This window comes from Phyllostomus discolor, chromosome 12 (assembly GCF_004126475.2).
Source record: "Phyllostomus discolor isolate MPI-MPIP mPhyDis1 chromosome 12, mPhyDis1.pri.v3, whole genome shotgun sequence".
NCBI lineage: Eukaryota > Metazoa > Chordata > Mammalia > Chiroptera > Phyllostomidae > Phyllostomus > Phyllostomus discolor.
In genome coordinates this window covers 63,968,259-63,995,019 of record NC_040914.2, presented here as the reverse complement: position 1 = coordinate 63,995,019, position 26,761 = coordinate 63,968,259, and the positions used below count along the sequence as shown (strand labels likewise).

The window sequence follows — 26,761 nt, the reverse complement described above, 5'->3', positions numbered from 1 at the left end:
ATTTTACGCTGTGAGAAAGAGAGGCCATATTTTGATATGACAAGAAGGTATATTGGTGATGGGTCAGAGTACCGAAGGCTTATAGCAGAAGACTTCAGTTAGCAAAAGAGCTTGCTGTCTGTCTGCAAGGGTTCTGGAACCTTTCTTCTGGGAGACCTTTAAGAGCAAGACCCTTATCTTTGTGAAATGGAACACTCAGATGGCTTGCTTGCATTGGTTCCTGTAAAGGGTACGTCACTTCCAAGTGGGAAAAGCAGCCCCTATTCTTTCTAACAATTCTCCTATTTCTTTCTATTCATGAGATTTTGAAGTAGTTTTCTGTCACAGTAAGAGGTGGAATTCTGACTTCTGGGAGAGTTCTGTTCCTATTTACTAAGGGTAATTAATTCTTTTTTTAGCTCAAATTGGATGCTGGATGGTAAAAGTTCAAGTCTCACTTCTTGGGCAATTTAATAGCACAAAAGCTAGTAACTTTACAAACCAGGACACTGTTTTCAAAGTCTGAGCCAGAAGGCACAAAATAAAGCGAACTTGCCTACTTTCAATAGAGAATTATTCATTCTAAGAGAAACTGGGATAATTAGGACTGCAATAAGACAACACGAGGAATATAAATATGTGAGTGGAGGGATGGGCAAGGGTGAGGTGAGGAAGAGGGGGATGTGTGTGTGTACATATGGGGTAGAAAGTATTTTTGCTCTTTACATTTAACTTGTGTATCAAATAAACATAGTTAAATCAAATTGTACTAGCCAGTGTTTAGAAGAATTCTGTATTATATTAAGGGACAATAAAAGCACAATATAGAGAAAAGTCAAACAAGTCACGTGGGGAAGTTGATCCCAGTTGACCTGAGCGCTCCGAGGTTTGTGGGGGGAAAACACAGGCTTCCCACATCATCTCAGTCCCGGCGGGGTCTTCTACTTGGGAAGTATTTTCTATACAAGTCATACCTCTCCTCCACTGGGACACTGAGCTTGTTTCCGAAGGACTCCAGAAAAACAGCACAGCTGCATTCAAATACTGCTTCTCGAGATGTGCCTCTTTCTTCAGCTTTGACAGTAAATGTGCTAAATGTCTTGATAGAGAAGGTCATATTTGGGAATATTCTTGGGATCAATAGGACTTTGGACAATAAGTTTTCCTCTCATTGCTCCTCGATAAATTACTTCAATCAAATCTATGAAGTCTTGCTTGGTTTTGAAACTTCCCACAAACTTAGTGTGATCTGGAGACCTAGATAGCATAGAAGAGAAACAACCTTGCTCAGATCTTTTAATAATTACTTGCTGAAGACCTTCAGGATAAACAACATGAATAGTAGCTCTTTTACTTTCTTCTTGTCAGGAGACTTCGGACATAAGGCCCAACATTGATTTTTCCATTTGTGATTACAGGGTGCATTTGATACATGACTAAAACCAGTGCTGTGGGCCACTGAAATAGCATGTAAGCCCTATCATAGATATAAAAAGCTTCTGCTCAAAATGTATTTTAATCGCTTCTCAACTGATTGTCAAGGAGAATTCCCTGAGTACTTGTATGGGCGTAGTTTGTTCTGTTGTTGTTGTGTTTGACTTGGCACTGTGCAAAGCCCTAGACATGGTCTGCAAATTCCAGTCACTTCCATTTTGAGTAATGGGCATCAATTTTTTTTCTTTTCTTTTGTTCTTTCTTTCTTTTTTATTATTTTGAAAATCAAGCATACTCAGTGCAGAAATTCTGTAGACACCCTCCCCACCCAAATCACATTTTGGTATGTATATCCCTCCAATCATATGTATATATGTGTATATGTGTGTGTCTCTATGTGTGTTTTTTCACAATAATTGGAATTATACATACTATTTTGCAGTGTGCTTTTTTCAACTAACATACATTTCTTTCAAAGTTGTTAATCATGCATCTACAACATCAGAGTAAACTGGTACTTAGTATCCCTTTGTGGACATCTAAGTTCTAAGTATTTTGCTTCCTAAACAATGACGAGGTAAGTATCCATGGAGCCGATTTTGTTCACTTTCAGGATTACTTTCCTTCAAATAAATTCCTGAAAATGCAATTGCTGTGTTAAAAATTTTACACACGTTTAAGGTGTAAAATTTTGGTATGTTACGTCATAAATCGCCCTCTGAAAAGACTGCACAAAATACATCAGCCATATTATAGGAGAATAACTACTTTTAGAACACTTAAATCACACAATATTTTTTGCTCTTTCAAACTGATAATGACAAAGCAGGTACACAGATCTAGACAAGAGGATATCTCAACTACACAAGAGATAATGAGATTTATGGATTTATTTAAAATAAATATTAAATACTGGGATGCTGATTGGATGCAGTGGAAGGTATTAAGGTAGATTTCACGTTATGTATTCTTGACAGGCTTTGTTGAAGAATAAATTCAACAAAAGAATAACTTCTTTCCTGGCAGAAGGCAGGGAAGTTGGCAAGGGAGAAGCATGTCTTACTTTGCTGAAAGGAGCCCTTCTTTTATAAATGCAACCCACTAGTCCCAAAAGTTAAAGAACAATGACATGTTTTGTTTCAAATGAAATTCCTGGGAAACTTTTAAGAAAATGGTCCTATATTTTCTAGACTGAAGGATGGTCAGTGCTTCACAGCCTGTACTATTCTTTCCTACTTAAGTAGGAAGTTAAAATTTGCCAGTCATACCAGAACACTCTTTTTGCACGAAGTTTCACATAAAAAAATTAGAGAGTACACCAGTTGAGGATATGGTACCCATAAAAGACTCACTGAGCAACCACTGCATGCAAACAGCTAAGTTACCAGGCTATGATAGCTCATGTCAACCTAACTTACCCATAATCCACTTTCATATGTTGCCCATTGAAGAAAAACACAGTAGATGGAATATAACTGATGTCAAAGTAGTGTGTATAAACTGGAGTTTGGTCCACATCCACTAGATAAATAGCAGCCATTTTACTCAAGTCAGAGGAGGTCTTAGAAAGCTGCAAATGAGGACAGAGATGTAGGTTACAATATGAAAGATAGCTAATACTTCCTCTGTGGAATATTTTAATAGAACATTCTGTTTGAAAAAAACAACAACTCCTAAGCCAAGTATCTGGCCTGTTTTAGTTAGTTCCACATTAGAGATAGAGTGTAACCTTATCATTCAGTCTGCATCATTGTTGGTAGGGTTATGAGAGGGCCCTGGATAAACTGTGTGAATATATTCCTTCACTTTTTGCTCTATTTTTGATTATAAAGTTATTTTTATAAACTTTTTATGGACTTATAAAATCCATGCTCAGTTAAAGTGAAAACAAAACAACTTGTCAATATGTACTACAGGTATCAATATTCCCCCAAACCTTTTCCCTTCCAATCCCCACATAAATGATAGTTATAAAAAAAACCCCCAGCAAATACTTACATGGCACTTAGTATGTGCCAACTGTCCTAAGTACTTTCCACTTTTGACTCACTTAGTCCTTACAACATTCCTATGGGGTATGCACTATCATCGCCTCCATTTTTGATAGATGAGGAAACCAAGACATAGGGAGGTAATTTGCCCCTGGTCACACAGCTCGTAGGCAGTCAGGTTTGGATTTGAACTCAGGCAGCTTGGCTTCAGAGTCTGTACTTGACCTGTAGTGGTAGTCTTTCCTCCCTACAACTGAAGGTATAATCCTCTGGCTCTTTTCCCCACAGGGTAACACATCACACACTCATACTGAATTACAGCAAAGAGGATTCTTATACTCCATCCACCTAGTGATGTCAGCAATAGAAATAATGGAAAAAATCTTAGTCTTGGGGTAAATCTCTTTCCATAATAAACAGAGATAAGAATAAACCTAATCTGTCCCATGTTGCCCTCCCTATTTATTAGTGTGAAGATGGGCGATAAAGTCAGAAATTATCATCAGGCACACAATGCAGCAGCATAGTAGTAAAGCATATTTGAGCCAGAGAAAACAAAGTTCAAATCCCAGCTCTGCAATTTAGTGGTCTGTGCCTATGGGAAGTCATCTGACCTCTCTGGCATTCATTTCTCTCCTTGGACACAGTAATAGTAATGAACTCAGTGCTGTGAGCACTGAATAAAATAATGTTCATAGACATTCGTTCATAATGTTTCTGGTCTTTCATTGCCTTGTTGGCAAAGAGGAGCTTTGACAGCTGCTAGTGGGAAGTACATCCAGGACAGATTCAGCACAATTACAGATTTTAGGGGTTCAGCTCTAGGAGAAAGTGTACTAACAATGGAACAGCTATATCCCAGACTCTGCCTGCGCTCTTGCATGCACTTTGCAGATGGTGAAGTAAGAATGTATAGATTTTTAATAAAAACCATTTATTTAAAAAAATCACTTACAATATCATCCAGTTGCAGACAGACAGGATCCTCGTCTCTCCCAAACCTGAGAACCAACACCTTCTCTGCGGTGCTCTTTATCGCCTGGTCGACTTCTTTTTTGCTGGTCAGTTTGGGCAATAGGAAGCTCATCTTGAAATAATCCAAATAGTAATCCCCCACTGTCAGTCCTGAAATAAAGTTGCAATGTTTAAAGGCAGATTAGGGGCCTGAGTCTTTAATTAAAAATGAATTTAACTTTTGGAGTAGGTAATATACATGTTTTTTCCCCACCAAGAAAGAGTTTCATACAACACTATCGAAATAGTAAAAGGAACACACTCAATGCACAATCTTGTGGCAAGTTAAGTCCCCCAGTTAAAAAGGGAATACAGAAAGGTTTACTGTGAAAAATCTCCCTCCGTCTCCCCTCAGTTGACTTAGTCCCTATTGCCCCATTTCTCCCTACATACCAGGTAACTTTATTTTCTCATGTATCTTCCAGAATTTTATTATGTATTCACTAGAAAATACAAATATGCATTCCTGTTTTCTCCCTCTTTTACTCCCAAAATGTCTTTTATTACCAGTGTTCCAGGAGAAAAAAGATGACATCCTCAAATTTGGTAATTGGGGGACTTCCATTAAGACTGGGTACATGAAAAGAGTAGATTATAGTGCTATACTCTGGGGTGAGTAACAGCAGGGTGCTGTTCCCACCTCTATACTTGAGAAGTCATGGGAGGGAGTAGCAACCAGAACTGTGTGGCAGAAATGGCTGAGTGGAGAAGGCTGCTGTATAGGATATCAGACTAGTTAGGGGATTCAGCCATTCCTCTCCCTCCCTCTGATCTCCTGCTAATGCTCCCACTGGTTGACTCCAGCTGGAACCAGAGGGTAAGGGAGCTGCCAAGGTTGGTAAGCCTCCTGGTCCCAGAGCAGGCTAGAGGAGGAGGAAGAATGGATCTAGAGGGGCAAATGGCAGGTGTCCAGAACATGTACAATGTCTTTACTCACTCTTGTGCACTTTACACTTTTTTACCTAACATATGAAGATCTTCCCGTATCTCTATATAGGAAATTTACATATTCTTTGTCATGGCAGCATACTGTCTCATCCATGTACCATACTTTTTAAACAGTCCTTTATTGATGGACATTTGTATTATCATGAGTTCTGTCTTAAAAATTCTTGGTGCGTATCTTATGAGGTGCACCTCATCATATGGCAAACAAATCCATTAAATGTGTAAAAGCCACACACAAAAAATGATAAAATACTGAGATAAAAGGGGCCTAATCCAACCTCATTTTACATATTAGTTTGCTTATAGTTACACTTCTAGCTACAACAACAATGACTAGAATCCAGGTCACTAACTTTCTAGTCTAGTGTTCCTTCTACTACATACAGTAAGTTCCTGTTTGTGTAATGAAGAAACTCTTTGATCAGCCCTGGCTGGTGTGGCTCAGTTGGCTGGAGCATCATCGCATAACTAAAAGGCTGTGGGTTTGATTCCACGTAAGGGCACATGCCTGGGTTGTGGGTTTGATCCCTGGTCTGGGTGTGTGGGATTCTTGGTTCGGGCATGTACGGGAAGCAGCCAATTGATGCTTCTCTCTCACAACCAATTGGTGTTTTCTCTCTAAAAAGCACTGAAAAAATGCCCTTGGGTGAGGATAAAAAGAAAAAGAAAGTCTTTGATCAAAGAGCTTTATTTTTGCATCCATCCATGAGAAAACCACTGAGATACTTGATATTTTAAATTCAGTTCCAAAGTTGGCTAATGCTATGAAAAGGGAAGATTTCTTTCTCTGCTTTTTTTGGTGAAAGACAAATCTAAAGATATAAGTTAATAAAAATTCATACAGGAAATGAAATTGTTCCAGTAATAGGGCATACTTTTGGCTAGAAGGGGCTTCATTAAATGCAAGTGGCAGAACAAATTATTGATGAAAGGGAAAGTCAAGGAGAAGATGGATCTGTACCACCACTAGAATTCAAACAGCAACTCCTGTATGTTATTGATAAAGAGGAGGCAGTGAGAGAAGGGCAAAACTGTCAAAAGAGTGACAGGGGAGGGGCACTGGATAAATGCTGGCAGGAGTGGAACACTGCGACCACACCTAAGAAAATGTCCACAGCAAAGGAAAATGAGAAGGCACAAGGTAGGTACAAATGGACAACAGTAAGCAAAGAAAAGCAAATTAAAAATATATTTAAGTAAACCATTTAACTGGCAAAGATTAAACGATAACGGAGAGTGTGAATGAAAGACAGGCATTCATAGTTCCTGCTGGAATTTAGAGGGAAAACTCTTGAAAGAAAGCTGAAATACTCTGACCAACGATTTCAGTTCTGAGAATTAGTTTTTAGAAAATAATTAGACACGTGCACAAAAATTTATATACAAAGGATATTCATCCCATTTATAATGGTAAAAAACTGGAATTAATTTAAATGACAATTTAATAGGGGATTGGTGAAATAAAAGTACAGTCCTGCAATGTACTATTATACTGTCATTAAATGCTGTTAGAGGTGAACATTTATCGGAACTTTTCAGACACCGACAAGTTCTCACGATAAAGAAAAAAAATTATACAGCAGTGTGATGCCACATTATCGTCTAGGTACAAAACCTAACTGTAATATAAATGTACGTATTTACAAACAAAAATAACTGGGAAGGAGTATCCCCAAACACCATCAATGGCTAACCGCATGTGGACAGGTGCATTTTATTTGCAGTGGAGTGCGGGCCTCTATCTTTCCAAAGTACTCGATATAGTTGACCCTTGAACATCGCAGGAGTCAGGGCGCCTAAGGCGCCTGTCCAAAATTCAGGGAGAACTTAAGCCGGCCGCGGCATACCCGGATTCCCAAACCGTGGATGGAAAATACAGTTCGCGCTTGAAAAACACGGGTTCGAACCGCGCGGTTCGAAACCTCATTGTTCAAGGGTCACTGATAAATTTTTAATAATGTCTGTGTCAGGGAAGACCATACTTACTTAATTTGTACAAGTTGCCTCCCTCTTCAATTTAAGACTGTCGACAACCGCGGTCTCTTTCCCAGTCAGAACACTAGAAGTTACTTTCTTCCGCCGGAAACGCCACAAGGACTCTAATCCGAAGCAACCCTGGGTCTGTTGCCTAGCAACCCCCGGCGGCACACTTAAAGAGACGGAAAAGGAAAACGAAATCGTACAGGAATAGTAGATGACGCAGTTCAACACCCCAATGGTCTAGTTATTCCAGTCACGGTCTACGTCCCCCGGCTCCGACCGGAAGCCTTAGAGCCACTTCCGCCCTTAGTAAACATGACCGACCTCTATCCATTTCTCTCCCACCGTCTCAAACTAAAGGCGGGGCCTCGCCTCTTAGGCCGTGATTGGTCGCAACGAAACTCGGAAGTGTCTCTGATGAGAGACCCAGAGGAGGACACTCTAGCCTTGGAGGCCCGGTCGCGTTTCGTCCCATACTTGGCGCCTGGAACTGGCATTTTCCGGGTTGCTCTCTATGGTTTCTTTGGACGGATAGAAGGGGCCACACAAGGTATTGTGGGACAATAATGGCAGCTTTCAAGGTGTGGGTTGTAGATCTCTAAGGCGATCTGGGCGAGGGGTGGCGACGCCGGGGCCTCAGAATCCGGGACAGGAGGTCCCGAGAGTCGGGCTTGGTGAGGTGAGTGTTCCTCCTTTCTTGCTGACCCGCCCTTCGCCAATCATGGCGGCTCCAGGCGGCAGATATCGGTCCCTCGCTCAGGTTCGGGCGCAGGTTTGGAAAAGTCTTGTCCTCGTTACCCAATTTATCTTACTTACCCTAGGGCTGCTGCGCAGGTCCTGCCTGTCTCGGCTCTCCTCTTTGTCCTTGTCAGACCTGCTGCCTGGCGCGTCCTCATTGACATGCAGGGATGCTCCCCCCGCGTCACCCGAATTAGCCCGCTTCCAAACGGATAGAGCCCAGGACCCTCCTTGTGTCTTCTCTGTCCTAGTGGCATCTCTACCCCGGGATCTCCTCTACTAGAATGTTGACTCCAGGAGGGCGGGGATTTTTGTCTGTTTTCTTTTCTGCTGTATCCATATTTCCCACTACTGAATGGGAAGTAATTGAAGAAGTAAATCCATTTTCTTTTTTTCATGGTTGTTTTCGTACTTAATGTAGCTGCTTTGTCATTAATCCTTCTCCAGAATCCAGGTCCTTAAGACTTTATTTGTTCATCTCAGCAGGTAATTAAGTCTTGATGTCAGACACCTTGTCCGTTGTTGTTGGGATCTTCCTTTGCTGTCTCTAGAATAATGTTTCACTTCCTGTTTTCCTTTAACCGGTTTAAACCCATCTATTCATCAAACGTTTATTTTGATCGGCATGGAGTATGGCATCAGCAAGACAGGCATGGTTCTCTCTCCTGCATAGAATGGCATTCTAGGGGTATATTATCTAGTTTAGACTACTTCTGAGCAGAGCCTGTATAACTCTATCTTCTTATTTAGATTTTCTCACATGTATGCAGATGTCACCAATATGCAGCTTTCCCTTTTCTTTTCTACCTGATGGCATTTTTTAAAACACAGCTACTGTTTCTGTGTCCATATTATGTGTCCAGTCTGTTTGGCAATATTAATTACAGCTGTGTAAAACATTTTGGATGGTATACCATTGCTTGAAACTTCCTTTGCTTTACCAACTTGTTGGAATGAAAGGGGATTATCCAAGCACTCAGAATTGGTGCATATTTACAAGTGGATGGTATGTAATAGGAGGTAAAGAGGAATTTATTACAAGTAGAGTCCCAGGAAATCTTGTGTCCACCTAAATACTTTTCAAAAACACTATTTTCGAACCCAGTGCTTCTCATCAATATTTTGGTGAACATGGGTTTTTAAACAAATTTTGACTGCCATACACAACTGGTCCAAAAAAAGCCAATGAAGTATGGATCACATGGATGGTAGCCTTATACACTGACATTTCTGCTCTATCTGTGAGTTCAAAAGGAGGAGAGGTAGAAGAACTCGTGGAAAAAAATAGTGAGGGACCCCATCAGTGAATAGGAACATAGCAAGAATAAAGCAACAACTACATTTATGTAACTCTTTATCGTTACAGAGAACTTTCACAGATACTTTTTTGATTCTTATAATAACTCCATGGATTAGATAAAGCAAAAAGTATTTACATTTTATAGATACAGAAATTATACGTAACCAAAGATTAAGTCATTTGCTTACACTCATACAGGTAGAAAATGCCAAGAGCCTGGATTCCAGTTGAGGTTTCTGATTTCCAATCCCCTATACTCCCTCATAGATGACATCATGCTCTAATAAGTGTGCCATCGTGAGGCCTGGGGATGCTTTCTTGGATCCTGGTGTTTGGGGTGGATGTGTGTATGCGCATGAGTGCATGTGCCTGTGTGTATCTTTCTTATGCGTGTTGATGTGGGAGTAGGATGATCTTTCGAGATTGCAGTGGCTTGATGGAAGGGTCTTAGGAAGAGGTACTTAAGAAATTTTGGTCTTAGGGGGAGGTTCAATACTACAGTTATTTTGGGTTGTAGCAGAGCCAAGCCTTTCCACTCTTATGACCAATATCAAATGGTTTGTCTTCCTTCCAGGGAAACCCCAGAGTCTGTCATGGCGGACACCAATGAGGATACCTCGATCCATAGATTGGAAGGCACTGATGGGGACTCTCAGGTTGGTGGTCTTATTTGCAAGACCAAAAGTGCGGCCAGTGAGCAGCATGTCTTCAAGGCCCCTGCTCCCCGACCTTCATTGCTGGGACTGGACTTGTTGGCTTCCATGAAACGGAGGGAGCGAGAGGAGAAAGACGATGGGGAAGACAAGAAGAAGTCCAGAATCTCTTCATACAAGGACTGGGAAGAGAGCAAGGATGACCAGAGGGATGCTGAAGAGGACGGCAGTGACCAGTCTGGTCGAAGTATCCGAAAAGACAGGTAAAGGCTTTTGGAAGGGTTGACCCAAAGGGTTTGAAAATGGAGGCCAGAAAATAATGTTCCATGTTTATCTCTCAGTTTTCTTGTTGGACAAGTAGAGCTTTTTGATTTTGTCATGATTCTATAATATTGTAAGTAGATAGAAATTGGTATTTTCTTCAGATTTGTGGGAACATCCAAAGAAGACCAGGGAGTAGATGATGATGGTTAGACATGCTTTGGGGTTGTTGCCATATATAATCCTGTAGTACCAGGGGACAGAGTGGAAGAGGACAGGCCAGTCATTTGGCACAGGTGTTATGGGGCAAGGTTTTTGTCCTATGGAGGGGCCCTTTAACAGTTGCCTTCCCTGTTTCAGACATTATCGATCTGCTCGGGTAGAGACTCCATCCCATCCTGGTGGTGTGAGTGAAGAGTTTTGGGAACGTAGTCGGCAGAGAGAGCGGGAGCGCCGGGAACATGGCGTCTATGCCTCGTCCAAAGAAGAAAAGGATCGAAAGAAGGAGAGATCGCGGGACCGAGACTCTGACCGCAAGAGAGACAGAGGTAGACTGCCCAGCATAGTTTCCATAGCCCATTATGCATTTGGGTTGACATGCCAGCCTCTTTCCTGTTGCAGTTTTTATAACACTCATTAAATTAGGGGGCCCTATTTGCATAATGTCATCCTCGCTGGTTTTGACCCTGTTGGGTTTAGGAATGGCAGGCAGCTTCAGAACTGTTAGTTGCAATTTAGCTGCTTTGCTTGAGTGCGTGGTCCTCATTTTATTATGAAATTTGGTGAGGATGGGTAATATGTCTAAGAAACCACAGTTGACTGTAGTCAGTGACAGAGAAAGGACAGTGCTATGGAGCAAAGCCAGACATAAAATCCGATGCTGGCTTTGCTCAGTATTGCTTAAGTTTTATTATAGATTTGTAACTATTAAACAGCTACTTACTATAGACTTGTAACTATTCTTTTTTGAATTCTTACAGGAAAATAACTTACTGTGAGTTTGAAACTTTCTAGCCAATAACTATTTTTCCCCTTGAAAGAATGGGGCTATGTGAGTTTCAGGAGCCCATGGATCGCATTAGAGCAGTGCAGGTTGCACCTGTGAGTGAGTGGGAAGGCCTGTCCTTTCTCTAGGGTGAAGAAGGGTGGCAGTTGGGATGGGACACATGTTTTCTAAGCTCTGTGTGTACTCTCAACAGATGAGCGGGACAGAAGCAGGCACAGCAGCAGATCGGAGCGGGAAGGAGGGTCAGAGCGCAGTAGGAGAAATGAACCAGAGAGCCCGCGACACCGACCTAAAGGTAGACTGAGCCGTTGCTGGTGGTGGTTTGTGAGGGGTCAGGTGTATAAAAGGCAGGGCGGGCGACTTCCATCCTCAGAGGGATTGCTGTGGGCAAAGACAGAATTCTTGATTCCACTATGAACTTCTTGGACTATTTGGTTCTGAGTGGGGTGAGAAGGCTCTAGACTTCTCTATAACGATGGAAATGCTCCTTCAAGGTGAAAGGTTAGTTTACTGACCACTTTCCCAAATGGCAGGAAAGAATAGGGAGATGGGGATCAGAAAAAAGGTTTATTAAAAAGAATTACTTATATTTAAAGGGTTGTGTTTACAGAGACAAATCAGATATTCCTTGAAGTGTTATAAACACAGATGAAAACTGGACTGTTAAAATGCAGATACCTTTAAAAATTGTCAGAACCATCCTACCAATTACAAATAGGTACAAAGTTTATAAATAGTAAAACAAACTTGGGAAATTGACTTTTGGCTAATAGTTTGAGAGCTAAGTCCTGGTTAAATGAGATGTTTCCTATAGATGTGTCTTTTGTGGCCCCAGATGCAGCCACCCCTTCAAGGTCTACCTGGGAGGAAGAGGACAACTATGGCTCCTCAAGGCGCTCACAGTGGGAATCGCCCTCCCCGACGCCTTCCTATCGGGATTCTGAGCGGAGCCATCGGCTGTCCAGCCGAGATCGGGATAGGTGATGTTCTGGGCCGAGCACCCAGTTTCCCTGGGTGGGTGGCATGGGTGGATGTAATGAGGGCAAAGGGATCTCTGGGCTGGGAGAGCCCAGATGGCAGCTGGGGAACATGTCTCAGCTTACTGACTAGTGATGCTGGTTATACTATTTCCCAGGTCTGTGAGGAGCAGGTACTCAGACGACACACCTTTGCCAACACCATCCTACAAGTACAATGAGTGGGCTGATGACAGAAGACACCTAGGGTCCACTCCGCGTTTGTCCAGGGGCCGAGGTAAGGCGGTGTGGGAGTGGGAGGCAGGAAAGCAATGCCGTTCATCCTGTTCAGGCTGAGCAAAGCTGTGCTTTGGAGCGTGCTGTTCTGCAGATCTGTTGGTGGCCGCTGGGGATAAGCTGGGGTTGTGTGGTCTGACCTGCTACGTGTTCTCCTTCAGCCAGACGTGAGGATGGTGAAGAAGGAATTTCATTTGACACAGAAGAGGAGCGGCAGCAATGGGAGGATGACCAGAGGGTAAAAACTTGATGTCTGTGAGGGACTGAATGAAAGATGGTGGCCATCCATTGATGAATGGGTGACAGGATGTGCCAGAGCACAAGGGACGTGAGTGACGCTCTAGTGGAATTGGACTTTGATGACAGTTTCAGGGAAGCTGAGCCCTGTCCAGTCCCAAAACTCTGGAGTCTCTTTCCAGAGGCACAGGCTCTGTGATGACGCTTTTCACCCAGTGCAGGACAGACCTAACTTTTCTAGTTGTGTGTTGGTGCCACCATGTGGTAAATCTAAGAAGTGCTGCCTTGATGAGCTGCCATAAAAAGTCTTAAATAGGTCACCGTAGTTCTCTCCTAGGTGGCTTGTCTTAGAGCTGGGTGGCCTCTTGTGCCCCTCACAGGGGCTGCTCCACTGCACTAGTGACTTCTTACCCAACATTTCCACCTCTTCTGGCCATGTCTGGTGCACAAACTTGATTTCTTCCTTGTTCCCTTTGCTTTGTCTCTTGCACTGCAGCAAGCTGACCGGGATTGGTACATGATGGATGAAGGATATGACGAATTCCACAATCCCCTGGCCTACTCCTCCGAGGACTACGTGAGGAGGCGGGAGCAGCATCTGCATAAACAGAAGCAGAAGCGCATTTCAGCTCAGCGGAGACAGATCAATGAGGTGACGCTGCTGCCTATAGTAGTTGGGGCAGATTCAGCTGGAGCAGGGGGCATGTGGGAGATGCAGCAGGTCATGTGCCTGCACTGACAGCACAGTTTGTCTCCCTGTTGCTGAAGTACCACATATAGTTGTTACTCTGGAGGTAGAGGAGGGGTGGGTGTGCAAATTTCCAGTAGCATAAAAAAAAACCCCAAAAAACCAAACCCAACTTGGAACTTCTCTCTTTGTAGTACTTCCTTGAAGGGTGCTGGGCATGGCACCATTTGTGTGTCCTTGTAGAGGTTCTGACTGAGGTGTGAAGTGCTGCCTCTTGAAAACAGCACTGCAGATGATTTGGGACTCCTCTAAGGAGCTACAGGGTAGAGAGGCCTGTGACATCCCTGCGGCCCCCATGGCCCTTCTGTCAGGGCTTGATGTATGAACTTTCCTGGTGACCTTTCAGGATGACCTTTTGTTTTCATTCTGAGAGTGGCCTCTCATTGTGTCCTTACAGGATAACGAGCGCTGGGAGACCAACCGCATGCTCACCAGCGGCGTGGTCCATCGGCTAGAGGTGGACGAGGACTTTGAAGAGGATAGTGCAGCCAAGGTGCATCTGATGGTGCATAACCTGGTGCCTCCCTTCCTGGACGGGCGCATTGTCTTCACCAAGCAGGTGAGGTTCCTCTGTGTCCCAAGAGAAGAAAGCTTAGAAAGACCTCAAGTGGAAATGGAGAGAAAGAAAGAAAGGAAGGAAAGGGGGAAAAGTGCTCCCCCATCACGATGGGGTCGCCACTCCTTTCATTCACTAGGGCTTTTGGGAAATGGACCTTCTTGTTGAGATTAGAGATCAGTGGGAATTTCTCTTTCCCTCAACCTCCTGCAGCCAGAGCCTGTGATTCCAGTCAAGGATGCCACTTCTGACCTGGCCATCATTGCTCGAAAAGGCAGCCAAACAGTGCGGAAGCACAGGGAGCAAAAGGAACGCAAGAAGGTTGGTTTCTTGTCACCTGGGGCTGGGGAGTCTGTATATTTTTTTCTTTTTAAAAACCATATCAGACCTCATAGGTAGGGTTTGTATTGGAAGCTAAAGGACACTCACAGAGCAAGAACCAGCCCTTGGAGGAGGGCACTGCCTTCCTCCACCAGGGCCTCAGTCAGGACAACCTCAGGGCCTGATGCTTTGGGAGCCTAAGGGTGAAGACAGAATGCCTTGTGGGAATTTACCACCTGCTGCTAGATGAAGTCTGTAAAGTGGGGTTGGGTTTCCTGAACACGGTCGTGTCATGGGATGGAGCAGACTTACTTTTCTTGTCTTTTTCAGGCTCAGCACAAACATTGGGAACTGGCTGGAACCAAACTGGGAGATATAATGGGCGTCAAAAAAGAGGAAGAGCCAGATAAAGCACTGACAGAAGATGGTAAAGTGGACTATAGGTACGTTTCTTGCCCAGCAGTCTTGGGCTCCAAAGACTGGGGCCCTCAAAGGCCTTTGTGGTGGAACTGATAAAATCCGTGGCTCATGTAGGAAGGTGACTTCACTTTGAATCTTCTGGTTTCTTCTGGCCCATTCCTCCTGGTGTCTCTCTTCTACCATCTTCAGCTCTCCCTAGACATTGTTCCTATTGCTGCTACGACTGGCGGAGCCTCCTCTGTGCCAGGCAGTGTTGAACACCTCGTATGTGCTTGCTCACTGAATTCTCGCCACAGTTCCTTCCATGGGATGGGTGCTGTTATTCCCACTTCAGTGAGGAGACTGAGGCGCAGGGAGGTTAAATAACTTGTTTGAGGTCACCCAGCTAGTAAACGGTAGAGGGGGGACTAGACCTAGACAGTCGAGCTTAGGAGTCTGCCCTCAGCCAGTCTGCTAAAGTGCCTTTCAGATATTCAGTATGGGAAGGTGGGCTTTGCCCCCTTGAGATTTCAGTTCAATATAAGGAAGAACTATTTTTGACAGTTTCGAAAATAGAAAGGTGTGTCTTATCAGGTAGTGACTTGATAAGTGACATTGGTATCTAAGCCAGTGTAAGTGCTTATTGGGGCTCCCGGGATGGATAGGCATCGGGACTCTAGTCTCTTTTGAAGCTCATCCTTCGAACACTCGAAAGTCCTCTTGAACTGTCATCTGATTATTCTCTGTACCCTTGTGAGAAGTGTTCCAAATGAGAAGTTGGTACTGCTGATCAGCTCTTGTTAGTCTCTAGGAAATTTAATCCCTTCGATGTTAATAGTTAGCTGACCAGAGTGACTGGGGAATTACAAATAGGAAGGTTGACAGAGGAAAAGTCTTGGGAGGGGGAGGGGGAACATTTTGTGGACTCGTGTTGCACCGGGCTGGTATCCTCTTGCTGTGGAGTCTTGGGAAGACTACACAGTGCTTTCGCGTCTTGGGAAGTGTACGTGTGTCAGGTACTTAAGTGTTTTCAGAAATAGGTAAATGTTAAGTCTGACTATTCTCACAAGTCTTTGAAAAAGAAGCCTACCGACTGCACCGTCCTGTCAAGATGAGGGAGGAGGTCTGTCCCTGGTCGCGCCTTTGCAGCCACCACTCTTCCTTGTAGCCCCTTAAGTGTTGTGCTGAAATCGCCCGAGGGTATTCGGTGTCAGGTGATTTCAGCTCGTCTTCTGGCTGAAGAAGACAAGTCAGGGACTTTGCCCACTTGCTAATCTGTAACACCTCCGATCCCTATTTAACTGTTTCACTGGGGTATTTGGTGTGTTGTGGGTGGTGGGTTCTCATGTAGCAATTCTCCCTTAGGCTGGAGGAGGCGAGAAGCATCCTAGATCATCTAGTGTCTTGAAGATTTATGGTTGAAGTAGTTCTCATGCTGCGGTGTAGGGAGAAGGGCAGTAACCCAATCAGGAAGGAAAATGTGGGAAATTGTGCAGGGTGCTTAAGCTTCTGTGTGTTCTCAGGACAGAGCAGAAGTTTGCAAATCACATGAAGAAAAAGAGCGAGGCCAGCAGCGAATTCGCAAAGAAGAAGTCAATTCTGGAGCAGAGGCAGTACCTGCCCATCTTCGCTGTGCAGCAGGAACTACTCACTATTATTAGGTAACCCTGTCCCAGGGCTTGGGAATTCCAGTACTGGATGGGGTGTGCCCTTTGTCTCCTATGTTTACTTGTTAGCTCTTTTCCTTTTGGGCATTACATCTGATGGAGAAGAGAAAGTAAGCAAGATGGCATTGTTTTGTCATCATTCACTTGTTTAAACCTTCTAGACGTGTGGTTTCTCGGTACAGGGCTGTTTTCCCAGGGAAATTCTGTCTAGCAAGCATGCTCCTTGGACAGCCAGACATGGGGATAGGAGGTAGCAGCATCTTCTTGGAGGCTGATGTGGTTGTCCGTGCCCCCCGCTCCCCCCGGCTGATTTGCCCATTGCCTTCTCTCCCTTGTAGAGATAACAGCATCGTGATCGTGGTTGGGGAGACGGGGAGTGGTAAGACCACTCAGCTGACCCAGTACTTGCATGAAGACGGTTACACAGACTATGGGATGATTGGGTGCACCCAGCCCCGGCGTGTGGCAGCCATGTCAGTGGCCAAGAGAGTCAGTGAAGAGATGGGGGGAAACCTTGGTGAGGAGGTGAGTGGGTGAGGGCTGAACTGTGGTTATTACCTGGTAGCTTCTGTCTGTTTGAGCTGATCTGTTAAGGGCTAGACCCAGCATGGGTGTGCTAGTGGCAAGCTGGTACTACAGCTTGTGGGCCATCACTCCTATGACCTCCAGGTGGGTTATGCCATTCGCTTCGAAGACTGCACTTCAGAAAACACCTTGATCAAATACATGACTGATGGGATCCTGCTCCGAGAGTCCCTCCGGGAGGCGGACCTGGATCACTACAGCGCCATCATCATGGATGAGGCACATGAACGCTCCCTCAACACCGATGTGCTCTTCGGGCTGCTCCGGGAGGTGAGGGCTGTGGGGTCCAGGTTCTCAGTGTCAGTGGTTAGCAATCACTGTGCTTCAGATGGGCTGGGGTCTCTCTTGGGGAACCTGACAAGGTCCCTGTCAGGCCAGAGTGTCCCGAGGCTCCCAGGTTGCTGGGTGCAGGTGTGGTAATATAGTTTACTCTGTTCTTGCTCAGCTAAATGACTTATGGTTCTCTTGGATGTGGCTACATGGGTTCAGGCTTCAGGATTGTTATGCATCTGTGTGCCAGTTTGGCAGCTTTGGCTTCTCTCTTATTTGGGAATAATGTTGATGAGACTAGAGGACAGAAGCCAAGGGTCCCAAACTCGTGGGGAAGCTTCTGACCGCCCTCTTCTCTTAGGTGGTGGCTCGGCGCTCAGACCTGAAGCTCATTGTCACATCGGCCACTATGGATGCAGATAAATTTGCTGCCTTTTTTGGGAATGTTCCCATCTTCCACATCCCTGGTCGTACCTTCCCTGTTGACATCCTCTTCAGCAAGGTACTGGGACCTCCTTGTTTTGAACTGACCCAAAGCTCTAGTGAGAAGTTGGAGGGCACAGGATAGGGTACTGAGTTGGGAAAAGGGTTGTGGGTTCCGTGAGGCAGATGGGGCGGCCTGTAGCTCCTGGGCTCAGAGCCAGAGGACTGTGTTCTGGGTGTGTTTTGTTTTATGTTTTTTTTGGGGTGGACCAGGGGGGTTAGGTAAGCTCGTGTACAGGTGTGGCAGTCCTAAAAGTCTGTTTCTAGCCCCAGACTAGTGACTGGGTCACTGGCTCCCAGAGAGGTGCCTGGCCTGCATTTCCCTCAACACCTTCCTCTGATGGTGTCCCCGGCTGGTGTTGCAGACCCCACAGGAGGATTACGTGGAGGCCGCAGTGAAGCAGTCCTTGCAAGTGCACCTGTCAGGGGCCCCTGGGGACATCCTCATCTTCATGCCTGGACAGGAGGACATAGAGGTGAGTGCCTTGGTCGTGACCATGATGAAAATGTGTATCCTGCGTGTGATAGTTTGGGACTCCAGTGTCTCACAGTTACTGTGTCTTCAGGTCACCTCAGACCAGATCGTGGAACACCTGGAAGAACTGGAGAATGCACCCGCCTTGGCTGTGCTGCCCATTTACTCCCAGCTGCCTTCTGACCTGCAGGCCAAAATCTTCCAGAAGGTGTGACAGCGAGAATGTCTGTTCTGGGCTCTCACCTTTGGGTCCTCCTGGGTTCTCCCAAAGGAGGGCAAGAGAGAGTAGGAGTTACTTTTCTGGCAGGGGTGGGGTACACTCTTTCCTTTTGGTGGTGGTGGGGTCTTAGCTACCTGAAGGCCTACAGCTTTCCCTCCCTGTACATCCTGCCCGGCCACAGGCTCCGGATGGTGTTCGGAAGTGTATTGTTGCCACCAACATTGCCGAGACATCTCTGACTGTTGACGGCATCATGTTTGTTATCGATTCTGGTTATTGCAAATTAAAGGTAAGAAAAGACACAGGTGCCAGGACCCTGGGACCCAGAGCTGAGTCGGGTGAGAAGCAGGCCCTGGGTCCCTGGCCCTCCAACGAGGGATTCACATGAACGTGGTGCTGGTTTAAGAGACTAACATTTATTGAATTCTGAATTTGCTATGTGCTTGATTCATTTAACCCTTGTGGTTACTTGACAAGGCAGACAGTTTAAGAAATTCAATAGAGATCACAGAGCTGGTGTTTCTGGGGGAATTTCTAGAGGATCCTGCCTCCGAAAGGATGGCTGTCTGTATTGCTAAGACACTTTGCTCTGCAATGTATAGCAGCCACCAGGGTTTGTCTTTGTCTCTAGGCTGCCTCCCTTTTCCTTGTCCCCTTACTCTATCCTTAATCAGTTCTTTGCTGCCCCTTCCCAGGTCTTCAACCCCAGGATTGGCATGGATGCTCTGCAGATCTACCCCATCAGCCAGGCCAATGCCAACCAGAGGTCGGGGCGAGCCGGCAGGACGGGCCCAGGTCAGTGTTTCAGGTAGGAACCCTGTGCCAGCCTGCTTCCAGGGGCGGCGCTGGGATTGCCGAGTGTGGGGCCTGGGCCGGGGCTGCCGGTATTGGACTGTGATCCAGCAGAGATATTCTGGCCCAAGGGCCGCTCCGGAGGTGGGGACCGATGGTGAGGGTGCCATTTGTTGGTCCTCTTATCATGTGCCGCTGAGTGGGAGAAGCCTTTCCAGGCAGCTCTGAGGTCTGAGCGGTTTGAGGCTTTAGGCAGGCCTGCGTTGAATGTACTTGCAGGAAAAGACCAATAATTACAGCATGTTTTTCCTCAGGATAAATCTGAACAATTTACACCATTGGTTCTTTTTTACATCTTCAATTACTCTTTTTGGTTCTGATTTTCAAAAATTATGTATTCACTATAGAAATCCAGAAAATACAGAAAAATATTAAGGAAATAAAACCCAGTTACAATTGTAGTCCCAGGCTTGCTGATTCCAGAAATTAAACAATCATGTAGGATACTCTAGCAGAAGGGTAAACTGGCCAGACTGAGTTTTGAATAGGTGGAAATTTGCAATTCATAGAGAAAGGGGGAGGGGTAAGGGAAGAAATGAGAAATTCTCCGGCCTGTGGCTTCCATCTGTCCTGGCTGTGCGGGTGCACGTGCAGGGAGGAGCTGAGACGGCGTTGCTCCGCGGGCAGTGTGGTGGGACTTGGTCTTCTCCTCGGCAGGCTCTACACCCAGAGCGCCTATAAGAATGAGCTCCTGACCACCACGGTGCCGGAGATCCAGAGGACCAACCTGGCAAATGTGGTGCTGCTGCTCAAGTCCCTGGGGGTGCAGGACCTGCTGCAGTTCCACTTCATGGACCCGCCCCCGGAAGACAACATGCTCAACTCCATGTACCAGCTCTGGATCCTTGGAGCCCTGGACAACACAGGTGCTGCTGCCCTGGGAGCCGGGCAGGGCCTTGTGGGCGCTGGCTGCCGGGTTCTTCCCCTGTGTATTGCACTGTGTTCACTGGATGTCTGCATTGGCTCCCTTCTCCTAGGTGGTCTGACCTCAACTGGGCGGCTGATGGTGGAGTTCCCGCTGGACCCAGCCCTGTCCAAGATGCTCATTGTATCATGTGACATGGGCTGCAGCTCTGAGATCCTGCTCATTGTCTCCATGCTCTCGGTCCCAGCCATCTTCTACAGGCCCAAGGTGGGGAGATGGTGTCCAGCTCTCCTTTCTCCCCAGAAGCCTCAGGGGGAGTTATGGGCTCGAGAAAGATTAGAGGGGCAGTAGTTTCCATATTATTAAGATGAAATGGAGGGACAGGAATCATCCAGAGGACCAACTGTTTCTAAAGAACAGTTTTGCTGTTTTCAGTTAAGCAGGTTGGGGTTGGGGTAGGGAGGTGCGATGGGCTCGGTCAGTGCTTCTTGGAGAGTTTTGAAAATGTGCAAGAGCAATTTTTGTCTTCTAGTATGGTTGAACCTGAACTCTCACATATTAGGATATTTATTATAAACTGTGTTATCCTTCTCATATCGTTAGAGCACTGTATTGATGTGTTTGAAGTTGTGTGTGTGGGTCAGTGATAGTGTGCGGACCTCCAGCCTCTTCTCAGGGAGCCTGGGCTCCCCTGTGTTTAGAGGTCCTTTTTTCCTTCCTAGGGCCGAGAGGAGGAGAGTGATCAAATCCGGGAGAAGTTTGCTGTCCCCGAGAGTGATCATTTGACCTACCTGAATGTTTACCTGCAGTGGAAGAACAATAATTACTCTACCATCTGGTGTAATGATCATTTTATCCATGCCAAAGCCATGCGGAAGGTGGGGGCCTTGGCCCAGAAAAGCGGGATGTTGGAATGAGGGGTGGAAGGCACGGGAAGGAGGCTGCATCCTTGCCTGCCTGTGTCCTGCTCCAGGTCCGGGAGGTGCGGGCTCAGCTCAAGGACATCATGGTGCAGCAGAGGATGAGCCTGGCCTCGTGTGGCACCGACTGGGACATCGTCAGGAAGTGTATCTGTGCTGCCTATTTCCACCAGGCGGCAAAGCTCAAGGTGAGCCCGTTGGAGCTGTGGCCCCTTCCTGGCCTGATACTTGTACACGGGCAAAGTTCTTTCTTTCTCATGTACCATTCTGCAGATCTGGGCTTCCCCACGAGTTTGTCAAGACAGTATTAAAGGGACAGGGTGGCTGCCCAACTGAGCAGCGTGTTCCTGATGGGCCACCTGTCGTGTCTCTTCCCTAGGGAATCGGGGAGTACGTGAATATCCGGACGGGGATGCCCTGCCATTTGCACCCCACCAGCTCCCTCTTCGGAATGGGCTACACCCCAGACTACATAGTGTACCACGAGTTGGTCATGACCACCAAGGTGAGTCTTTTTCACGGTGACTGGCATGACATAGGCCCACACGGCTGGGCCAGGCCCCTTCACAGCCTTCTGGGGTGAGAGCTGACTTGGGGCAGCTTGAGACCACGTGCTTGGTTGGGAGCTGAGGGAGGTTTTCAGTTGAGGGTTTGGAGAAACTTCCAGTTAACCTCTAAGTCACAGTGGTCTTGGCTGTGCCAGCAGGAGTCTCCTACTCACTGCCTGGGACGAGCAGCCCGTGTGGTGTTGTTCAAGTAGTTTTCTAAGGTGGGGCGTTTTCTTTTTTCTTTACTTTTTTTTTGTTGTTGTTTAAAAGGAGTTTATGGCTGACATTGACACTGGGTTAGCCAGTCTTAATGACTTTAAAAATGTGGTCTTTGTAGTTCAAAATGCCAGGATTTAAAAACAAAATTTTTTAAATTGTTGTTCAAGTACAGTTTTCTGTCTTTTGGTGGGAGGAGGGATTAAAATTCCAGTCTCTGAGGCTTTCCCCTGCCTTTTTCAGCCTCAGAGGGCTGGGAGGTAGGGCCCCTCCACATATCTCCTCTTGTAGAGCCCCCCTGGGAGGGACCGCTTGAAACGTGGCCCTTCTGTGACCACCACTTTGTGGCCCTTCTGCCTGCAGGAGTACATGCAGTGTGTGACTGCTGTGGACGGAGAGTGGCTGGCGGAGCTGGGCCCCATGTTCTACAGCGTGAAACAGGCAGGAAAGTCTCGGCAGGTAAGGGCCCTGCACTTTTCATGAAGGTTTGTTTGCCCCTGGGATCCACTTCCCCTCAGCCCGGTACTGAAGACACATCGTCGTCCGACCCCTCTTAGTCTCCCAGTCACAGTGACTGTGATCTCCCAGGCTGGTCTGTCCCATTTCCTCACACCCACTGCCTTGTTTTTTTTTAAGTGTTATTAAAAAGTCCAAATAAGAGGAAATTCATAAGAGGGAAAAAAAGCAGTATAATGAATTCATCACCCAGCCTCCATAATTATCAACATTCTGCCAATTTTGTTTTGATTACTCCCTGCCCCCTCCAAACATCCATTTTTTTCCTCTGGAATATTTTATTGTACTTTTGTACTTTATTTTTAGAAGGAATGCACGAAGAATGCTTTCTTCTGCCCCTCATGATGTGTTTTTGTTATTGTCTCTTACATATACTCACTGGCTCACCCAAGCCTCGAGGCGCCTCTGGTCTCCCTTGCTTCCCTGGCTGCCTCTTCCCCCTCCTCAGAGCCCCTGGCTGGTCTTAGCACAGGCTGTGGAGGGCCAGTTCCTGCTGTGGGCATGAGAACCTATGCCCTGGGGGAGGGCACCGCTTCCTGGGCAGCCACTGACGTTTCTTACGAGAAACTGGATGTTTTGGAGCCTTGTAGAAACTGCTCCAGAGTTCACATGCCCTTGTCGTGTGTGTTGGGATGGGCTCAAGGCATCCCGGAGGCATCTAAGTGGGGGATGCACCCACTGTCTCTCCTGCAGTTGTGTCCTGGTGGGTTCTGGTTTCCTCAGCATTGGGCCTCCAGGATTTTGGCCTGCCTTTGCAAGTCAGCCCAGGGGGGTGGGGCTAGGGGGTGGGGGTGGTTCTGGAAGGATGAGCTGGGCCAGCCACTCACTGCTGATAGGCAGGCTGAGGAAGGTTTTTCAAAACAGGATGTGCAGGGGCACTGAATGCCAGGCGGTCCTCTCCTCGGGGAGGAGGAGGTTAGGGAGCAGAGGAGCTGTGGGCCTGCCCTTAAGCCCCAGAGCGGAGGAAGGGTGGACTCCACGCTGGGCCTGCCAGCAGGGCCGAGTGCAGGAGGAGAGCAGAGGCTGTCTGGGGGCCGGCAGGGTGGTGGCTGTGGAGATGGCTGGTGGTGAGGGCTCAGGTGCCTTGAGGGTCAGTGGGCCTTTTTCCTGAAATATTTTAAAGCCTATCTCAGACACCATGTTTTTTTCATCCCTAAATACCTGACTTTGTACTTTTAAAAGGATGTTAAAAACTAAAATATGACCTCCATGCCATTATCACTCAACAGAATTCATCCTTAGTGTCACCTAAGGCTCTAGTCCTTATTCAGACTTCCCCTTTAATCTCAAGGATAACTTTGTGTAATTCGCTTGCCTGAATTAGGATCCAAACATTGAAATTTGTTGTAATACGTGTTAAGTCTTTTATTCTAGAGCAGGCTCTGCTCTCACTGCTTTTTATGATACTGATTTATTGCAGAAACCAGGTCATTTATCTTGTAGAGCAGCAGTCACCAACCTTTTTGGCACCAGGGACCGGTTTCATAGAAGACAGTTTTTCCATGGCCCAGGGTAGGGGAGATGGTTTCAGAATGATTCAAGCTCATTACATTTAAGCTCACCTCCTTTTGTGTGGCCTGGCTCCTAACAGGACTGGACCGGCACCAGTCCATGGCCCATAGATCTGGGACTCTTGTTGTAGAATGTTCCATGTAGTTTTGGGCCCATTGGTTCCTCAAGGTGTTTAACGAGTGCCTCTATCCCGTGTACTTTCTGTGAACTAGTAGTTCATCTAAAGCCTTGATTAGATTCAGGTTGAGCTGTTGTGGACAAGGATGCACAAATGCAGGTGAGCTTCCTTTTAGATCCTTTCAGAAGGGCTGGTGGTCCCACTGATGCCACTGCTGAGCTTGCCCAGTGGTTCCACCTGATTCCTCCATTACAGATTCTCTGCCTGCTACTCCATCTCTTCACGGTCTCAGTGTCCATCGGTGGCCACCATCTAGAGCCATTATTTAGGGCTGCAGAATGTTGTGGGGCTTTTGCTTTCCCCCTTCTCAGTCCTCCCCACACTGGGCCTGCACACATCTTCTGTCTGAGCGTTTCAGCCAGTTGTAACATCTTCCCTATTTCCTTACTTTGTGGAGTAGTTATGAACTTTTTAAGAAAAATACTAGTACTTACTGCATTGAATGGAGCGTTGAGGCATGACAGGGTTTGGACTGAGTCATCCAGTGCCTATTTTGAATCTGTGAGAAAAGCAGGCCCTGGCCTGAGTGCTGGGGCAGGGAGCCGTGTGGGGCTGCCTCTGGGAGCTGGTGTGGTTTACACAGTACCTGGCTTACAGCGGGGGGATGGGTGCAGACAAGGTCTTCTTACCCACCGGTCCCCAGTGGCCCACAGTAGCTCTCTCTCCCTTCTGTAGGAGAACCGCCGACGGGCCAAAGAGGAAGCCTCTGCCATGGAGGAAGAGATGGCGCTGGCTGAGGAGCAGCTGCGAGCCCGGCGGCAGGAGCAGGAAAAGCGCAGCCCCCTGGGCAGTGTCAGGTGAGCTTTGACCTTGGGACCCCGGCTGGGAGAGAGTCCCTCTGGAAGCTCCAGGGACCAGCTTGATGGATCCACTAGGCCCTGATCCAGGGTTGTATTTTAAGTTGAGTGGGTAGAAGTATTGGTGACAGAAGTTGATGATGGTCACATGTGGACACATGGAGGAGTTCTGGATGCACTTTCAAGGGGTGGTGATAATCTGCAATTCCTGGTGGTTGTCCGTCGTGTTGTATTTGGGGCCTGAGGTGGGCTGGAGTAACAGAGTAAGTCTCACAGCTTTACTGACAGGCCAGGGCTTGGAAAGCACAGTGGTGAGGGGAGGAGAGCCTTAGGCTTCTGCGTCTGTGCAGGCACCTGAGCTAAGTCAGTCTTCACAGTGAAGGGCACAGTTTTCCGCAAGACTGACCTCACTTCAGACACCAGCTGCAAGCTGGGGGATACTCGGGGTCACCCCTCACCAACTTTTTATAGATTGGGGACCCCTGCAGACTCCCTCAGTTTTGATAATTTGCTAGAACTCCTCACAGAATTCAGGGAAGTACTATACTTCTGATTACTGTCTTATTATAGCAAAAAGATACAAGTTGGAACCAGCCAAAGGGAGAGATGTATAGTGTGAGGTCCCGCAGGGTCCCGAATGCAAAGCTTCCATTGTCCTCAGGGCCGCGTTAACCTCCTGACACAGTGGTGTGTATGCACAGAGTATTGCCAACAGGGAATCTCACTCGAGCTTCTGTGCCCAGAGTTTTATTGGGGTTTCACAAGTAAGCACGTGGACAGAGTCAGCACCCATGTGGTTGACTCAGTCTCCAGTCCCCTTTCCCTCCCCAGAGGCTAGGTTCAAAGCATAGCCTTCTAATCACCTGGTTGGTTTTTCTAGCCTGGTGGCCCCTAGTCCTCAATCATCTTATTAGCATAAACTATCATATGTGGTCTGAGCCCCCCCACATCCCTGCCTTCCTGCCATGTATCACAGACACTCCAATTCCTTAGGAAATCCCAAGGGTTTAGAGATTACCTCCCAGGAACAAAGGCCAGCCAGAGTCTCAGACGCAGCTGGAGTGGCAGCCTGGTGAGGTGGATGGAAGGTTACCTCCACAGCTCACCTAGGGGATATGAAAGGAGTCATTAAATGATCTATCTTGCAACGCGCCCTAGTAGATATCAGAATGAGGTAACATTCTGCTCCCACTCACAAATGGGGATGGCAGGGGAGTGGAAATGTGCTGGGGGAGAAGCCCCTTCAGCCCCAAAGCCTGCTCACATACCAGCTAGACACTGTGAGGCCTCAGGCTCCTGGTTCTGCTGTGAATGCTGGTTGGAGTGAGCAGCAGTGATTCCTAACCCCTCTTTCTGTGTCTCCAGGTCTACAAAGATCTATACTCCTGGTCGAAAGGAGCAAGGGGAGCCCATGACTCCTCGCCGCACGCCAGCCCGCTTTGGGCTATGAGCTGAGGCTGTACCTGCAGAGCATGGGAGTGAGGTATTGAGCGACAGCACCACCCTTGGCCTGCTGACAAAACCTTTTCATCTCTGTGCTTTCATCTGTGTGCATCACGGCCCCTGGGGAAGAAGCTTCTGCTGAGGGCAGGGCTCTGCCAGGGAGGAAGCAGGAGTTCCTCAGTGCAGGCTCAGGGCCACGGAGCAGCTGAAAAGCTGCGAGAGGTGGCTGGACTCATTGTAGCCAAATAAACTGTCCCCAGGACGCTGATGTGTAAATGACGTGGCCATTGACTATGTTTTTTAACATTCTTGTGTAAAGCAGTAAAACATACCTAGAGGGAATTGTAATTTGGTTGTAATTCAGGATTTGGAAATAAATTTATTATTTGTAAAATG

The 26,761-nt window shown here is 46.7% G+C and overlaps 2 protein-coding genes across 4 annotated transcripts; one reads left to right on the top strand and one right to left on the bottom strand.

The window, feature by feature from the left end:
• Nucleotides 1-691: 691 nt before the first annotated feature.
• Nucleotides 692-8,561, bottom strand: TXNL4B (thioredoxin like 4B). 2 transcript variants are annotated; one of them, XM_036012126.1, is made up of 4 exons: nucleotides 8,550-8,561; nucleotides 4,360-4,529; nucleotides 2,832-2,983; nucleotides 692-1,236 (listed from the first exon to the last, which is right to left on the bottom strand). In XM_036012126.1, exons 2-4 carry the CDS (start codon nucleotides 4,489-4,491, stop codon nucleotides 1,071-1,073), a joined length of 450 nt encoding a protein of 149 aa, XP_035868019.1. In that variant the 5' UTR covers nucleotides 4,492-4,529; nucleotides 8,550-8,561; the 3' UTR covers nucleotides 692-1,070. The 2 variants fall into 2 exon arrangements, with proteins under 2 accessions (XP_035868019.1, XP_028357597.1); XM_028501796.2 differs by lacking the exon at nucleotides 8,550-8,561 and adding an exon at nucleotides 7,353-7,613.
• DHX38 (DEAH-box helicase 38) lies at nucleotides 7,752-26,761 on the top strand. 2 transcript variants are annotated; one of them, XM_028534753.2, is made up of 27 exons: nucleotides 7,752-7,896; nucleotides 9,959-10,300; nucleotides 10,659-10,846; nucleotides 11,498-11,599; nucleotides 12,140-12,284; nucleotides 12,440-12,558; nucleotides 12,719-12,795; nucleotides 13,291-13,446; nucleotides 13,940-14,101; nucleotides 14,312-14,419; nucleotides 14,750-14,862; nucleotides 16,342-16,479; nucleotides 16,824-17,010; nucleotides 17,155-17,340; nucleotides 17,702-17,842; nucleotides 18,189-18,299; nucleotides 18,390-18,506; nucleotides 18,700-18,807; nucleotides 19,214-19,326; nucleotides 20,028-20,236; nucleotides 20,348-20,502; nucleotides 20,958-21,113; nucleotides 21,209-21,343; nucleotides 21,535-21,660; nucleotides 22,283-22,378; nucleotides 24,801-24,922; nucleotides 26,288-26,760. In XM_028534753.2, exons 2-27 carry the CDS (start codon nucleotides 9,978-9,980, stop codon nucleotides 26,370-26,372), a joined length of 3,678 nt encoding a protein of 1,225 aa, XP_028390554.1. In that variant the 5' UTR covers nucleotides 7,752-7,896; nucleotides 9,959-9,977; the 3' UTR covers nucleotides 26,373-26,760. The 2 variants fall into 2 exon arrangements, with proteins under 2 accessions (XP_028390554.1, XP_028390553.1); XM_028534752.2 differs by having other exon boundaries at nucleotides 7,886-8,025; nucleotides 26,288-26,761.

Bases quoted from the DNA above. Each gene is read 5' to 3' on its own strand.
- TXNL4B (XM_036012126.1), bottom strand. From the start codon at position 4,491: ATGAGCTTCCTATTGCCCAAACTGACCAGCAAAAAAGAAGTCGACCAG. The intron at 2,984-4,359 runs GTAAGTGATTTT...CCTCATTTGCAG, and splicing joins GTCTGCAACTGGATGATATT to CTTTCTAAGACCTCCTCTGA. The intron at 1,237-2,831 runs GTAAGTTAGGTT...TATGCTATCTAG, and splicing joins CATATGAAAGTGGATTATGG to GTCTCCAGATCACACTAAGT.
- DHX38 (XM_028534752.2), top strand. From the start codon at position 9,978: ATGGCGGACACCAATGAGGATACCTCGATCCATAGATTGGAAGGCACT. The intron at 18,507-18,699 runs GTGTGACAGCGA...GCCCGGCCACAG, and splicing joins AGGCCAAAATCTTCCAGAAG to GCTCCGGATGGTGTTCGGAA. The intron at 21,344-21,534 runs GTGAGCCCGTTG...TCTCTTCCCTAG, and splicing joins ACCAGGCGGCAAAGCTCAAG to GGAATCGGGGAGTACGTGAA.